A 17,117-nucleotide genomic window follows, 5' to 3' on the forward strand; every position below is an offset into this window, starting at 1 on the left:
GTTTGCTTTTGTCACAGTGCTCAAGAGCCTATTTGCTGCAATAAGGATAGCTGGCACATCCGCAGTGCGCTACAGCTGAGGGCCTTGCTGCACTTTGTACACACTGATTAATGAAACTTCAACACCCCTCTGAAGCCTCAGTCAATGCAACCCCCTTTGGTACTTCTGGTAAGTGTCCTTTTTACAGAGGGGGAAACTGAGGCACAGATTGGTGACTTGATGTGTCCATGGTCATGCAATGGGTCAGTTGCAAAGACACCCACTACTACCAGCCTGCAGGAGAAACGGAAAATCCTATGTCCCCTCAGCTGTCACCTGTCCCCATTCCCAAACCCTGGCTTCTTTTTGCTCTCTGCGGGAAATGATTGGCATCAAAGAAATGTAATTTTGTCTTCTTTTTTACTAATCAGACAAATAATATACTCTTACATCATGTGAATCCAGACAGCTGAGGTGCTTAAGAGCTGCAGCTTCTCTGGATAGGACTCCTTTCTCTCTCTTTCTCTTTTCCCCTATCACATTCAGTGTCACTTTCTAGTTGCAGAGATAGCAGCAGTGTTCCTGCAGTATCCACAGCTGTGCTGCCGCTCCAAGTCCTGACACTGGAAGACAGCCTGAGAAATTCCCCAGAAGCTGGAGGGTAGGTAGGTGTGCACGGGACTCTTTCCTTCTACTTTTCTGCTCTAACCACTAGAGACCCTCCGAGAGGAATCCTCAGACACTTTTGCAGAGTATGTAGAATCTTTGATCTTTCACTGTCAAATGTGTGGGTCAAATTCTGCTCTCATTTACACTAATATAAATGGGAGTGATTCCATTGGGATAGATCCTCATTCTCTCCTGGTTTGGAGCAGTTAAAGAAGAGCAGAGTTGGGCCTTCCCTGGAAAGGTACTGAGGATATGTAGGGAAAGTGACAGGAAACAATGCTGTTTCTCATTAAGATGACCTAGTTCCTCATGATTTCTAAGCAAAGCACTTATTCTACAAACCAGATCAGGGTAATTCTATTTGTCTTTTTTCATTGTTTTGTGATTAGATTATACATTTTATAATCCATTACATGCTGGCATCTGAACAGGAACGACAGTGTCACTTGTACTAACAGTTAGCAGATGACTCCCTTCTTTGCCATATGCACACACTTTAAACCTGTGCCAGAGCATTCACCACAATCACACCAAGGTTACTGAATTATCAGGGAACCAAATGTCCAGGGCTGCATTGTGACCATTTGCTCACACCAAACTTGTTGACAGGTAGTCTTGGCTTTCTTCTGCATTGCGCAGTGTGAAAGGGCTCAGGAATCTTTAAGGCTTTGTGTCCTATGTAATTAGTAGGGTACTGTTCTTTGAATCCTCTAGTGACCCATGGTAATTATCACCTGACAGGTGTTAGGAGATCAATGTGAGATGATTCTCCAGTCCTGTTCCTAGCAGACAGGTTACTATAGCTATCAATGGGGGGAGGGATAGCTCAGTGGTTTGAGCATTGGCCTGCTAAACCCAGGGTTGAGTTCAATCCTTGAGGGGACCATTTAGGGGTCTGGGGCAAAAACTGGGGATTGGTCCTGCTTTGAGCAGGGGGTTGGACTAGATGACCTCCTGAGGTCCCTTCCAACCCTGAGATTCTATGATTCTATGTTAACAACTGGCACCCTTATTGGCAATCACAGCTGAAAGGCAAAGTATTGCATGTATATGATTAAGTTAGAGCTGAGGCATAATGTGCAATGTAGTTGAAGTTTTTCTGCTTGTACTGTATCTGTCCTGCAGGAGGACTTCAAATTGTTAGTCAAGCATCTTTCAGTGGCATAGGTAAAAGAATTGCATGTTATAATATACAGCATCTTATTTATTAGAAAGGAGCTAGAATAAGTTAAGAAAGGTGAAACTCTATGATCTAACAGGTTAGTGCACTTGCCCTCCGATTACCAGAGACTGCGGTTCAATTGCTGACTTAGTTCATATATGACAATGTCTTTGTTGCTTTGCAGTCTGTATCTGCTGGACAATTGTTAATATCATATGGCAGCCATTCTATTCAGCATGATTGTTCATCCCGTCAGAGGAAAAACCCAGAACTGGAATTGAATCAGCTTATAAGATTCCTGCTTATTTGAGTATCATATCAGGAGCAGCCTCTCCTCTTTGTAAACTGGCAGAGTGTTGTTGTCATATTAAGAACAGACTTTTGGCTTACAGAGAACTGCCCTTGGAGAATGCATTTACACTTCACATGGTATGCCATATTGGCTAGTTTAGAAATTACTGTTTTTCTTCACTACCTGGCCTTACCTCCCCGCTAATTATGTTACAACGCGTATGAAGGGTGAGGGGACTGTAGAATGGTTAGAGCATAGAACTAGGCGCTCAGCATTAACAAATTATGAACCAGCACTAAGAAACTTCAAGGAGCAGCACAAATTGGTTAGTACTCTTTTCAGTGTACAAAGATAACCATTTGCAGTGAAAACGGATTACTGATGTCCATTTATATCTCTGTGGTTTTGTGAATGACACTGGTTCAACTTTTGACTTTACTGCCACTCCTGTGTCTTTCAGTACAATTCTCCAGAAACTCGGTGTCTGCTTCCTTTGTATCACCTGCTTGTTTCTCTGGGACTTACTCGCTCATTTTCTGGCATTGAAAGGAAGAGTAGCTTTCCTAGTCTGGGGACAGAGGGTGAAGAGAGAGAGTTTGGCATCTAACGTTCGGCATCTAAGGTCAGTGCAGCCTGAAAGGACTACATCACACAACTGCATTTTCTGACCTGATCCCCAAGAGAAAAACAAAATTGCAGCCTTCAGTGTCTGGTGGCTGTTCTAGTGGATACCTCACTGTCCAAAATCTCAAGGAATTCCTTATTTTGTCTTCACTCAACTGAGCCATTTGTGCAAATAGTGTCAGCCAGGCCTGTTCACACAATGCGAAGCTGGTTACAAGTCATTCTCCTGGAACAGAGGCATAAGGCATTTGAACAAAGAAAACTCTGTCTCTTCCCTTCCACTGGCATCCAGTCAGTTAACACAGAAAATTGCAGCTTGCCTTTGTCTCAGGCATGCCCTTCTCGGCTTCTGCAAACCTCTCTTCCACAGCAGCAGAATTTCATTATCTCCCTTTGTCCAGACTGGCTTTGCCACACAGTTCAAGTCACCGTGGGTGTTTTGTTTCATTGATGGTGACGTCCTGATGATTGCCACAAGGAGAGTGCACCCAGACTGTGCCCTGGTGGGGGGCTGTGATGGCTAGTCATCAGGATCTGTTCCCAATAAACTTACATTGGAACAGATTGGGGTCTAATTCTGAGAGGTGCAGGGCAACTGCATCTCCCAATTTGGTCATATAGGGAGGGTGCTCAGCACTTAGGAGCAGATCCTGATTCAGACAGAGACTGCAAACCCCAGTGTGAGATGTTCCATCCTGATCTAAGCAGAGGTCCATGTTAAAGATGAGGGTGGGAGCATTTTGGCCATCCTCTTCGTAAACTTACAAACTTTGTAAACTGCTGTGAGGTCACAGAATTCCATGAACAAGGTCCACACAAGGGATTCAAGGTTTAAGACTCTCCCTGGAAAACACCAAGCACATGAGAAAATGTGATCAAATTGCAGGAAAAAAATGGAAAAAAGGTGAGGGATAAAACATTCAAAGATTCCCCTGTGCTACATGTACAAATCAAAGGCCATTGTGGTGCTAAGTGTATCCTTCCAGCACCTTCTGACTGTCCCACAAATGCCATGTATACAGTCAGCATTTAGTTCAAAGAGCTAGTACCTGGAGGGGAGCACAGAAGCTAATGGGCGGGACTCGTAGTGGTCATCCATTTATACATGTGGGTGTATTTTTAACAAAATTCGTGATGTAATTCAACAATAACCCCCAATGATATCTGTATTTATTTATTATTTGTGTTATCAGGATCTGGTCATGGACCAGGACCCCATTGTGCTAGGTGCTGTACAACTACTGAACAAAATGACAATCCCTGCTCCAGACAGCTCACCGTCTAACTCCTGAATCTTCATCTGATCTTTAACCAAAGCACTGCGGGCAGCAGAACTATACTGTCCAGGTCTGACTTCAGTTGTAACTATCTTGACACATATACCACATCTTCTGTTAAGTGTCAACAGCACCACACACATTGACCATGCTTAATATTTTGTGCTTCAAAGCCCCTTTCACAAAAAGATTATCCTAGCACTGGTAAAAGTGCTTTACAAATGTCAACAAATGAGGCCTTGGCGCATCCCAGTGTGCTAAATATGGAGTGGAAATCTATCAACTTCATGAAAAAACTCGTACAGATACAGACAGACATCATCTTCCTTTCCAAATGCAAACAGATGGACATCATACCAAAAGGACTGAAGGTAAAAAATCCATTACAGTCTACATACCACACAGACTATGCTGACAGCTTGTGCCACACGCTCTCAAAGAAACTGCGGAACCACCTGATCAACATCCTCTACAGCAAACGGAAAGATTAAGAATGAGCTCTCAAAACTGGATACTCTCATAAAAAACCAACCTTCTACACAAACTTCCTCGTGGCTGGACTTTACAAAAACTAGACAAGCCATTTACAACACACACTTTGCTTCTGTACAAAAGCAAAAGGACATTAAACTATCTAAACTACTACATGCCACAAGGGGCCACAACATTGGTTCCCTTAACCCACCCAGCAATATTGCTAATCTATCCAACTATACTCTTAGCCCAGCAGAAGAATCTGTCCTATCTTGGGGCCTCTCCTTCTGCCCCTCCACCCCCACGAACATGATACAGTTCTGTGGTGACCTAGAATCCTATTTTCGATGTCTCTGACTCAAGGAATATTTCCAACACCTCTGAACAACATACTAACCCACAGAGACCTTCCTACCAAGACTACAAAAAGAAGGATTCTGGGTGGACTTCTCCTGAAGGTTGAAACAACAGACTGGACTTCTACATAGAGTGCTTCCGCCGATGTGCACGGGCTGAAATTGTGGAAAAGCAACATCACTTGCCCCATAACCTCAGCCATGCAGAACACAATGCCATCCACAGCCTCAGAAACAACTCTGACATCATAATCAAAAAGGCTGACAAAGGAGGTGCTGTTGTCGTCATGAATAGGTCGGAATATGAACAAGAGGCTGCTAGGCAGCTCTCCAACACCACTTTCTACAAGCTATTACCCTCTGATCCCACTGAGGGTTACCAAAAGAAACTACATCATTTGCTCAAGAAACTCCCTGAAAAAGCACAAGAACAAATCCGCACAGACACACCCCTGGAACCCCGACCTGGGATATTCTATCTGCTACACAAGATCCATAAACCTGGAAATCCTGGACGCCCCATCATCTCAGGCATTGGCATCCTGACAGCAGGATTGTCTGGCTATGTAGACTCCCTCTTCAGGCCCTACGCTACCAGCACTCCTAGCTATCTTCAAGACACCACTGACTTCCTGAGGAAACTACAATCCATTGGTGATCTTCCAGAAAACACCATCCTGGCCACTATGGATGTAGAAGCCCTCTACACCAACATTCCACACAAAGGTGGACTACAAGCCGTCAGGAACAGTATCCCCGATAATGTCACAGCAAACCTGGTGGCTGAACTTTGTGACTTTGTCCTCACCCATAACTATTTCATGTTTGGGGACAATGTATACCTTCAAATCAGCGGCACTGCTATGGGTACCCGCATGGCCCCACAGTATACCAACATTTTTATGGCTGACTTAGAACAACTCTTCCTCAGCTCTCGTCCCCTAATGCCCCTACTCTACTTGCACTACATTGATGACATTTTCATCATCTGGACCCAGGGAAAAGAAGCCCTGGAGGAATTCCACCATGATTTCAACAATTTCCATCCCACCATCAACCTCAGCCTGCACCAGTCCACACAAGAGATCCTCTTCCTGGACACTACAGAGCTAATAAGCGATGGTCACATAAACACCACCCTATACCGGAAACCTATTCCTACCTAAATGCCTCCAGCTTTCATCCAGACCACACCACACGATCCATTGTCTACAGCCAAGCTCTACAATACAACCGCATTTGCTCCAACCCCTCAGACAGAGACAAACACCTACAAGATCTCTATCAAGCATTTTTACAACTACAATACCCACCTGCTGAAGTGAAGAAACAGATTGACAGAGCCAGAAGAGTACCCAGAAGTCACCTACTACAGGACAGGCCCAACAAAGAAAATAACAGAAGGCCACTAGCCATCACCTTCAGCTCCCAACTAAAACCTCTCCAACGCATCATCAAGGAGCTACAACCTATCCTGAGGGATGACCCATCACTCTCACAGATCTTAGGAGACAGACCAGTCCTTGCTTACAGACAACCTGAAGCAAATACTCACCAGCAACCACACACCACACAACAAAACCACTAACCCAGGAACCTATCCTTGCAGCAAAGCCTGTTGCCAACTGTGTCCACATATCTATTCAGGGGACATCGTCATAGAGCCTAATCACATCAGCCACACTATCAGAGGCTCGTTCACCTGCACATCTACCAATATGATATATGCCATCATGTGCCAGCAATGCCCCTCTGCCATGTACATTGGTCAAACTGGACACTATCTACGTAAAAGAATAAATGGACACATATCAAATGTCAAGAATTATAACATTCAAAAACCAGTCGGAGACCACTTCAATCTCTCTGGTCATTCAATTACAGACCTAAAAATTGCAATTCTTCAACAAAAATACTTCAAAAACAGACTCCAACGAGAGACTGCTGAATTGGAATTAATTTGCAAACTGGATACAGTTAATTTACGCTTGAATAGAGACTGGGAGTGGATGGGTCATTACACAAAGTAAAACTATTTCCCCATGCTTATTTCCCCCCCCTCAATCCCCACTGTTCCTCAGACATTCTTTGTCAACTGCTGGAAATGGCCCACCTTGATTATCACTACAAAAGTTTCCCCCACCATCCCCCCCTCTCCTGCTGGTAATAGCTCACCTTAAATGATCACTCTTGTTACAGTGTGTATGTAACACCCATTGTTTCATGTTCTCTATGTATATAAATCTCCGCACTCTATTTTCCACTGAATGCATCCGATGAAGTGAGCTGTAGCTCACGAAAGCTTATGCTCAAATAAATTTGTTAGTCTCTAAAGTGCCACAAGTACTCCTGTTCTTTTTGCGAATACAGATTAACACGGCTGCTACTCTGAAATATGTCCATTTTACAGATGAGGAAATTAATACCCAGAGGGCTTGTTCCTGTCATCAGTGGGAGCATGATCAAGGCCAAACTGGTTAAATTACTGGGCCAATATTACACAGGAAGTTGGTGTGAAAGCCAATAATAACACTGGATTCATAATTCTGTGCTTTAACCACTAGATACTTCCTATGTAAATAACAATAAATCCTAGAACCACTGAACAGAAATGGAAAACACCTATTAAATCGAGATAACATCCAGGATCAGTCAGAATTAGCCATCACAGTCCATTTGATAGAGTTGTGATGCTATTATAATAAATTATAACGATGGCATGCGTAAATTGGATCACTATATTTGCATGGGTAAGTAATCCTGATTTGTTCAAAAATGTTCTCTTTTCAGTGCTTCACTCCCTGCTTCCTACAAATTAAATTACTGGAGGATTAAATCTCAAAATCATTTTGAAAATGTTCTTTGTTTTTATTCTTTCAAGTGATCTTTGCATTACATTTTTTAACCACATGAGAAATGCAACCACAGAAAAACTCCAATACAACTGTAAGGAACACCAGTGAGCAAAAAACAGATGAAGTACACAAAAATGAAAACAATGGAAAAGAATGTAAATCGTACTAACAAACAGCTTTGTAATAAACACAGCTCACATCAATCCCATCCATTAGTAACAAATGTTTAGTTATATAATAAGTAACATTCTTATTGCAAGAGTCCCAAATTCAGATTATATCTTGCTGTCCAAGTGAACATGAATAGGCTGCCAAATCGGTCTGCATAAATGCCAGAGATCTCAAAAGTTTTTGAACTGGAAAAAAAATAAGGGAGGTAAAAGAACACATTTTTTACCCTGCAAATGGGGCATATGGACAGACGGCTGTTTAAATGGTCATAAATGGTCAGTTTTCAGAATGGAGAGATATAAATAGTGGTGTCCCCCAAGGGTCTGTTCTGGGACCAGTCCTATTCAACATATTCATAAATGATCTGGAAAAAGGGGTAAACAGTGAGGTGGCAAAATTTGCAGATACAAAATTACTAAAGATAGTTAAGACCCAGGCAGACTGCAAAGAGCTACAAAAGGATCTCTTAGAACTGGGTGACTGGGCAACAAAATGGCAGCTGAAATTCAATGTTGAAAATGCGAAGTAATGCACATTGGAAAGCATAATCCCAACTATACATCTAAAATGATGGGGTCTAAATTAGCTGTTACCACTCAAGAAATAGATCTTGGAGTCCTTGTGGATAGTTCTCTGAAAACATCCACTCAATGTGCAGCGGCAGTCAAAAAAGTGAACAGAATGCTGGGAATAATTAAGAAAGGGATAGATAATAGGACAGAAAATATCATGTTGCCTTTATATAAATCCCTGGTACCCCCACATCTTGAATACTCTATGTAGATGTGGTTGCCCCATCTCAAAAAAAATATATTGGAACTGGAAAAGGTTCAGAAAAGAGCAACAAAAATTATTAGGGATATGGAACGGCTTCTGTACGAGGAGAGATTAATAAGACTGGGACTTTTCAGCTTGGAAAAGAGACAGCTAAGGGGAGATATGATTGAGGTCTATAAAATCATGACTGATATATAGAAAGTAGATAAGGAAGTGTTGTTTATTGCTTCTCATAACACAAGAACTAGGGGTCACCAAATGAAATTAATAGGTAGCAAGTTTAAAACAAATAAAAGGAAGCATTTCTTCACACAATGCACAGTCAACCTGTGGAACTCCTTGCCAGAGGATGTTGTGAAGGCCAAGACCCAACAGGGTTCAAAAAAGAACTAGATAAATTCATGGAGGCTAGGTCCATCAATGGCTATTAGCCAGGATGGGCAGGGATGGTGTCCCTAGCCTCTGTTTGCCAGAAGCTGGGAATGAGCGACAGAGGATGGATCACTTGACGATTCCCTGTTCTGTTCATTCCCTCTAGGGCACCTGCCACTGGCCACTGTCAGAAGACAAGATACTGGGCTAGATAGACCTTTGGTCTGACCAAGTAGGGCCATTCTTATGTTCTGTTCTTAAAACTCTTTTCAGAAGAGCAAAACTTTTACAGGTGGAGATTTGACACTAAATTCTGAGTACCATGTGAGGCGTTCTAAAGTAATTTTGGTTAAAGAATGATACTATCTTTAAGGAAATTAGCCTCTCTGTCTCAGTCACAGTGAAATCGTCCTTTGCTGCTGCTGTTCTTTTTATTTCTAGAGACCACTGTGTGTTTCATTGAAGGGGAAAAAGGAGCTTTTGGAAGCCACTGACATAGAAAAAAATGGGGCATGTGGATTTTAATGAGTAAGACAGAGGTGACGGGGGAGCTGCTGGAAGCCAGTCACTTTCCGCGAACTCTTTGAAGATCTGTGTGTGCTCAGTTAGGAACACAAGCACACAGGCAGAAAACACCTTCTCTAGGTTCTGATCCAGCCATTCTGTCGGCAGTAGATTACAGATGCTGGCTAGGCCTCTGGGAAAACGGAGCTGTCAGCCAGGCAGAGCTCAGTAACCAGCTCCTGACCTCTTTAAAATTCCTTCCTTACTGACTTACATGCAGAGAAGCCACCCCTGATGTGATGGAGATTGATGCTCAGTGGATCCCCTAACATCATTCCCTGACATGGAGGGAGGTGGTTGTAGGATGCTTTATGTTTTTTACCTGGGGGGTCAAGCTCTTCAGCTGCACAAGTCATTTAATTGTTCTGATGGATGAAAATATTTCTATTATCTGCATCTTACTGCATGCTTAACATGCGTGTCCTTTGCAAATGTTGCCCTAAATGTCAGCATGATATAATGAGTTTGCTATTAAAAGGTTAATCTAAGATGGCAGATCTACTTACTGTACACAGTCCCTATTGCCTGAATTTGCTGATATCTACTATAGCACACAGAGACATTTTGGGGATAACCTTGAAAGAACAGAATAGAAGAAGAATCTAGATGAAAGGGATAGCTATGTGTTCTCATTATCTCGATACCTATATGCCTCATACACAGCTAAATTTCCCTATTGTTCTTCACAATGCATAATGAAGCTGCTTGTCAAGTGTGTATGCAAGGTAAAGATATTAATTTTATTACTGAAAATCTTGGTTCTTTTGCTTTGTTGCCAATGGATCCATCCCAATAGAATAAAAGGGGGAAATGAGCTGTTTAGGACCATGTAGTACCTTTGACCTTAGCACAAAATTCCTATTGATGTCAAAGAATTTTCCACACATGGAATATGAGTATAGTGTGGCCTGTACTGATGTCAAGTAACTGCCACGTCTGTGATTCTTATTTAAGAGAAAAGAGTTTGAAATATTGGCTCTGATCGTTAATGAGGCGATCCACTATTCTGCCTCCAACAGTAGCGATGCTCGCAAGGAAAGCAAAATACATGCATGATGAATGTACATGTAAGGGAATTCCTTTCTGTGTCTCACTAATCCATATCTTCCTCTTCTTTGCTGGGAGTTATCACTAGGGTCCTATTTTCCCTGCTGCAAAAAGGGTGAACTTGCCATCACCCGTAAAACACTTTAAACTTCTTTAACACTGGAATTAGGCTTTTTTTAAATGGCATGGTCTATATTCTATAGGGCAGCTCTCTGGGAGTCAAGAGTCCAAATCCTATTCCAGCCTTTTCCACTGACTTGCTTATTGATCTTGGGCTAGTCCACTTCATTTTGCTTGACCCAAACTGAAATCCAACTGTGACTCAATTTCCCCATCTGTGAAATGGGGGTAATATTGCTTACCCACCTTTATATAGTGGTGTGAGATCTGCAAAAAGACTCCTAAAAGTGCCAAGTAATATTTTATTAACGCTTCTCCATTAAGATTTATTCCCCAGCTGGGTCAATATGATCCTATATTATTATCTTCTCCATCCCCTACTTCCCACTGATCACTATTACACAGTGTTATCCCTGAGCTTGTACTCAGTGCAGTTATTCATGCCCAGTTTCCATGAAGATTTCAGATGCTCTGAGCTAGCTCTGACACTGTCCCATATATCTATAGCAGGTACACATCTGACATGTTTTGTCCTTTTGACAGGCTACACAGACTCTCCTATTCTCCTGTTTGCATTGCATTGTTCCCTTCAGCTTCCTGTCACAGCACTCATTGAATACCTGTGTATTCCTTCTCTAAGGTGGATCGAGATCCTGCAAATACTAGTTCCATTTCTTTCTTTCTTTAAAAAAAAAAGCATGTGTCAATTTTTCCTTTTTTCAGTGCACTGTCCTTTGGTTCAGCTGCTGTGCATATAGGCATCTCAGTGGTTTCTGTTTAAAGGCTGCTCCTTCTTTGCCAGGTGTGAGATTTGACCTCTTGTGCTAATTTGTCTTCATAAATTGTCCACCTATGTAGGTGCAGTGTCTCATTGAAAAGCTACCCGTCCTGTTCAGGTAAGTCCTCTGCACCTGACTAGACACCCTGCTATTTTCCCACTCCCCACCCCTCTCAATGTCAAGCTTTCAGCTTGTTCTCTATTACCGCACAGCAGGAGGCCTGTTGTCAAATGGTTTTATTGGTACAAAGAAGTGAAGCTAAATGCTTCTAATCCTTTCAGGGTGTGGAGACAGCTCAGAAGGGGCCGTCCCTTTTAGCAGGACAAAACATCTTTTGTTTTAAACAATTGATCCCTTTTTTTGTTTGTTAGTTTATTGGAGGAACATGGAGCTGGCACCTTTCCTGCTGAACTGCTCATCAGTTTGGGTCTTAGCTTAAGAAAACAAAAACCAAATCCATTTTCTGGCCCATACAAAGTGATGGGGTCTAAATTAGCTGTTACTACTCAAGAAAGAGATCTTGGAGTCACTGTGGATAGTTCTCTGAAAACATCTGCTCAGTGTGCAGTGGTAGTCAAAAAAGCTAACAACGTTAAGAACCATTAGGAAAGGGTTAGATAATAAGACCAAAAATATCATCATACCACTATATAACTCATGGTATGCCTTTGAATACAGCATGTTGTTCTGGTCACCCCATCTCAAAAAAGATAGTATAAAACTGGAAAAAGTACAGAGAAGGGCAACACAAATGATAAGGGGTGTGGAACAGCTTCCATATGAGGAGAGATTAAGAAGACTGGGACTGTTCATCTTGGAAAAAGAGACAACTTAAGGGGGATCTGACAGAGATCTATAAAATCATGAATGGTGTGGAGAAAGTGAATAAGGAAGTGAATGTACCTCTTCACATAACATGTGAAGCAAGGGTCACCCAATGAGTTTCAAACCTGATGGGTTTCAAACAAATGTAAGGAAGTTCTTCATCACAAAACATACAGTTAACCTGTGGAACTCAGGGGATGTTGTAAAGGCCAAGAGTATAATGGGGTTCAAAAAAGAATTAGATAAGTTCATCCAGGATAGTGGATGGCTATTAGCCAAGATGGTCAGGGACAACCTGGGTGTCTTTAAACCTCTGACTGCTAGAAGCTGGAAGCAGACGACAGTCTGGATCAGTCAATACATTGCCCTGTTCTGTTCACTTCCTCTGAAGCATCTCGCACTGACCACTGTTGGAAGACAGGATGCTGGGCTAGATGGACCCTTGGTCTGACCCAGTATGGCCATTCTTATGTTCTCTCTTCCTATAAGTCACACTGGCTTTAATGCCTCTTGGTCTTTTTTGTTGTCTCTCCAGTGACCCTCACTTCCGAGATGTACCATGGCTCACTTCACAACCAGCTCAGTGGGCACCAAAATTGCTAGGCACAAAAAAATCCATCCTCCATTTTGGGAAGTCTTGTTTAACTTTTTGTTTTTTTGTAATGCAGGAAGAAACTGAATACGCATGTTGGATCTCTGGATTTACTGTGAAGAGTGAAATTGAAGTGACTTAGCTCCCTGAACTAAAAAGGATGCTCCAAAGCTACTATTGGCAAAGGGAACAAAAGTCAGTGATCCAATTCATGTAGTTCTGGGTTTGCAAATTGGGATTTAGGGCTGAAATTTGGGATCTATAGTCCAAACCCAAATATTATGTGCAATTCTTAAGAGGGGAGAAGATAAATTAATTTGCTGGCTCAAGCCACAGGATTTGGCTCCAGATCCAGTTTCTGAATCTCATCTCAATGTTCCGGGGTGTTGGGAGACAGGGATATGTTTTTGCCTACTATACAGCATGAGTTTGTCAATCTCTCAGGGCAGAGTCAATGTGCTATAGTGGGGATTTCCACAGGATTTGCAGGCACTGCTAACTTTTTCTGCAGGATTTTTCAGAGAAAGACAGTGGGCCTGATGCACTTATGAAAACCAGGAGGAACTGTCTGGAAGCCAATCTAGTTACACTGGTGTAAAACTGGTATAAGTGAGAGAAGAATCAGGCATGAGCTTGAGGGATGAATGGAGAGCCAATGACTGTTTAGGGAAAGGAAAATCGGGATCAGTGTTCCAAGACCTATGACAATGAGCAGGACAAGGTGGAGAAGCAAGGTCCATGTTTCTGAGATGATGACTGAGCAGAACTGGGAGGAACTGAATGTGTATGTATGTTCTAGGCTCAGCGTTGACATCCATCTTATATGTGGCATCCGGACTTTTGCACTGTGGACATCTTTGGAAATCCTCCAGGAAACTAGAGCTTAGCTTGGGAACTTCTCGTTCTAATGCCTGGAAACAAATTTTTAAAACAATTTCATGGTGGTTTGTAATTTTTTTCCAGTTGTTATGAGGATATTGGAGAACATTCCTCTCCTCTTAATTGTCTTGTTATAATGTGAAAAATAGAGCCTACCTCATTTCAATCTGGCTGAGGTTTTGAGTTTCTTCTAAAGCCAGCTCAGCATGAGCCTCCAACGGACAGTTCTGGGATTGCTCTCCGGAGCCTGATCCGAATGCAAAGTGTATACAGTTAAGCACAGAGATTGTCAGGCCTCATTTCTTAAATTTGAGTGCCTCACATTTTTGGTGCCTAATCTGACACACCTCGGGCCTTGAATTAGAGTTGTGAGTGGCAAGCTGCTCTTCAAACCAGGCCCGAGGTATCTTGAATTGTCTCCCCAAAATTAGTGGATGCTTGAAAATTTAGGCATAATTGATTTATCCAAGATTACAGAATAAGTCAGAATCAGAAGCGAGAACAGAAGCCACTAGTTCTGAGTCACAACTCCTTTCCTCTGACCACTAGCTACATGCCCTTGCTTACAAGGCATGGAACAGACATTGTGTTCCTGAGTCTATGGTTCTTACATGATAAACATTGAATAGCAAAATTGCGCTGTTACAAAAACATACACAATCAATCAATCAACTAGCTACTGCTCGGTATACCATTGATTATTAGAACCTGATGCCTTTCAGAGGCTTTAGGCCCAAGCATATTTCTTGTGTGTGCAGCCTCAAAAAAGCTGAAATACCCTTTGGGAAGGAAAGGACTGCCAAGGAACATAGGGCTGTGGGTCTCCTCCAAGCCATGAAGTTTTTGAAAGCTTTGCACAAGCAGCGGAGAGGCTGGCAATATCAGTTTGCCACAGTATTCGTTGCCTAGCATAAGTCTGGTTTTCAAGGCCACAATTTTAGATGTATCAGATGCCTGGCCCCATTAGACAATGATTTCAGAAGCTTCTCTCTGTGGGTTTAATCCATCTTAAGGGTGTCCCTTCCAAGCAAGTTATTTAGGGCATAATACTGTGGTCTCCTGGCATGAGCTTATGTTACAGCTTGCCAAAGAAGTGTGCAGCACAAGCTCTGTGTCCCATCTTTGGTACAGCCACAATCACATTGCATATAAGAAAGGTGTAATCTATACCAGAATGTGTCGGACAGAGGTTATCTGTTACTGTTACCCCTATTACCACTATTACTATTACATGTCCAAGATAACTGTCTAACAAAACCATCTGTGAGATGGTGATGAAGATATTTCTATCCCTGGCTCTTCATCTCTCTATTCAGTCTCCCAAACTCCCACTCTTTTTTCTTCTGTTGTCTCTCTCCAACCCCTTTCTCCCATGTAATGATGTGTTGCAGTGTTCTTCCATCATTTTAAGACTGAAGTCCCCACAGAGCCACACTAATCAGCTGACATTCAGTATTTCTGGAGGAGATCAATACAAGTTGTTTCGCTGGCCTTTGGATGACCTTTCTTGTCGTCCCTGAGGAAAGTAAGAGCCGCAAGAGATGGACTTGCCCCTTTGGCATATGGCTAATGACAGCTATTGGTATGAATGAAACTTTGCCTTATCTATAATTACCCATATTGTTTAGGCACTCCTTCCCTGGACATTTCTGAAGGTTTAGAAGTCTCTTATTTCACTCACTGGATCCTCTGCCACTTAGGCTTCCTCCTCCTCTGGAGAATTCCACCAAGGCTGTCCATAGTTTAATTTCACTTTCACATGCAACTGAGAACACATTTCTGATCCATTCTTCATGCATTTGGCTGTTAATGGAGACAGGTTCCCCAGTGTCTAATCCCCCTGAAAGCTCTCCACTTCCTCCTGTGTCATACCTGCCCAGAGACTGCTGAGCAGATAATGCTAAGGACAGGGTCTCCATCTTTCCATGTGAAACTAGAGTCGCCTTTGCATCTCAACAGCACCTTTTCATACATGATTATTGATCACTCCTTATCCTTCAGGCCTTCCTCTGTAGCATGGGGCCTGGGTCACTTGCTGGAGGATTCTCTGCACCTTGAAGTCTTTAAACCATGATTTGAGGACTTCAATAGCTCAGACGTAGGTGAGAGGTTTATCGCAGGAGTGGGTGGGTGAGATTCGGTGGCCTGCATTGTGCGGGAGGTCAGACTAGATGATCATAATGGTCCCTTCTGACCTTAATATCTATGAATCTGTAGGTGGATCAGAAGGAGATTCCCCCCACCAGTGTTAGAGTATTGTGCAATTAGAAACATTCCACAGGTTTAACGCTTTCCTCTGAAGCAGCGCTATAGGCCACTGCCAGAGGCGGGATACTGGACTAGCAGGATCACTGGTGTATACAGGTATGGCAGGCTCCTATGACCCCTTGTCATATGTGACAAGGGGCCATAAGAGCCATATGTGGGGCTATTTGCATGTGGTGGCAAATGTTTCTACATGGAAGGGGTTAAGAAGTTGTATTTAGGAAAGCCCCATTGTTCTGAGACAATGATGGGAAGCTGTGACGGGGTGTACCAACCCTGCACTGGCCCAGCAAGGGTTAACCATGCAATTTGAGCCCAGGAGCCTATGCCCCCAGGCCCTTGCTGGGGATGCTTCAGTTGGAAGCAGTATATAAAAGGAGGCGGCTTAGCTCAGTCTAGGTGGACTGAGGAGGAGAATGGATGCATGCTGCCCATGGAGGCTGAATGTGCTGAATCCATGGAAGGACCCCAGTCGACAAGGGAGATGGAGGGCTGCTAACTCCAGAAGAACTGCAGGATCTGGAGGCAAGGGTAGGAAGTGACCCAGAGAACATGTTGAGAGGGGGGTCTGAACCTGAAACCAGGACTGCTGGGTCCACAGGGCCCTGGGTTGGGACTTGGTGAGACTGGGTCCCCTATTCCTTTCTGTGCTGGCCACTAAGCTTTGCTGCCCGGAGGACAAAGGCAGCCCTGTAGATTCTGGTTGCTAGACTTCACTGCCCAGAGGACAAATGTGGCTCCGTTGGCTCTGGTTGCGACACCTCGCAACCTGAAGGTGAGGCGCCACCATCACCGGAAGGAGATGATGCACCCTTTCCTTCCCCTGATGGCCTGATACCCTGAGACAGAAGCTTTCAGATTTAATACTTTCTTTGCCCAAAAGATGGAATTATATGTGCGCACACATAAATATGTAAGCCGTGAAGTCTCTGTGTGCATAGGCCCAGGTACATTGTATTGTTAAATGTACTTAAAGCCTCTGGGCATGCTAGATTTCTGAGTGAATAACTTCTTACAGTAGCCTTTGCATTTCAGGGC

At 43.0% G+C, this 17,117-nt stretch overlaps 1 protein-coding gene across 3 annotated transcripts in view; it reads left to right on the top strand.

Moving 5' to 3' along the window:
- Window positions 1-13,889, top strand: part of LOC311524837 (uncharacterized protein) — a 208,916-nt gene extending 195,027 nt beyond the window's left edge. Inside the window, exons 1-4 of one of the 3 annotated variants that reach the window (XR_014712627.1) lie at window positions 41-168; window positions 539-640; window positions 11,598-11,635; window positions 13,012-13,889. Coding sequence is in view for 2 of the 3 variants with exons in the window: in XM_084636381.1 (XP_084492507.1) it covers window positions 539-640; window positions 11,598-11,635; window positions 13,012-13,022 (151 nt within the window). In the remaining variant the exon portion in view is untranslated. Of the gene's footprint in view, window positions 1-40; window positions 169-538; window positions 641-11,597; window positions 11,636-13,011 lie in introns of those variants that run through there. The other 2 variants (XM_084636381.1, XM_084636380.1) reach the window with 2 other exon arrangements.
- The last annotated feature ends 3,228 nt before the right edge of the window (window positions 13,890-17,117 follow it).

The sequence above is a fragment of the Lepidochelys olivacea genome (assembly GCF_965140295.1).
Source record: "Lepidochelys olivacea isolate rLepOli2 genome assembly, chromosome: 8".
Classification (NCBI taxonomy): Eukaryota; Metazoa; Chordata; order Testudines; family Cheloniidae; genus Lepidochelys; species Lepidochelys olivacea.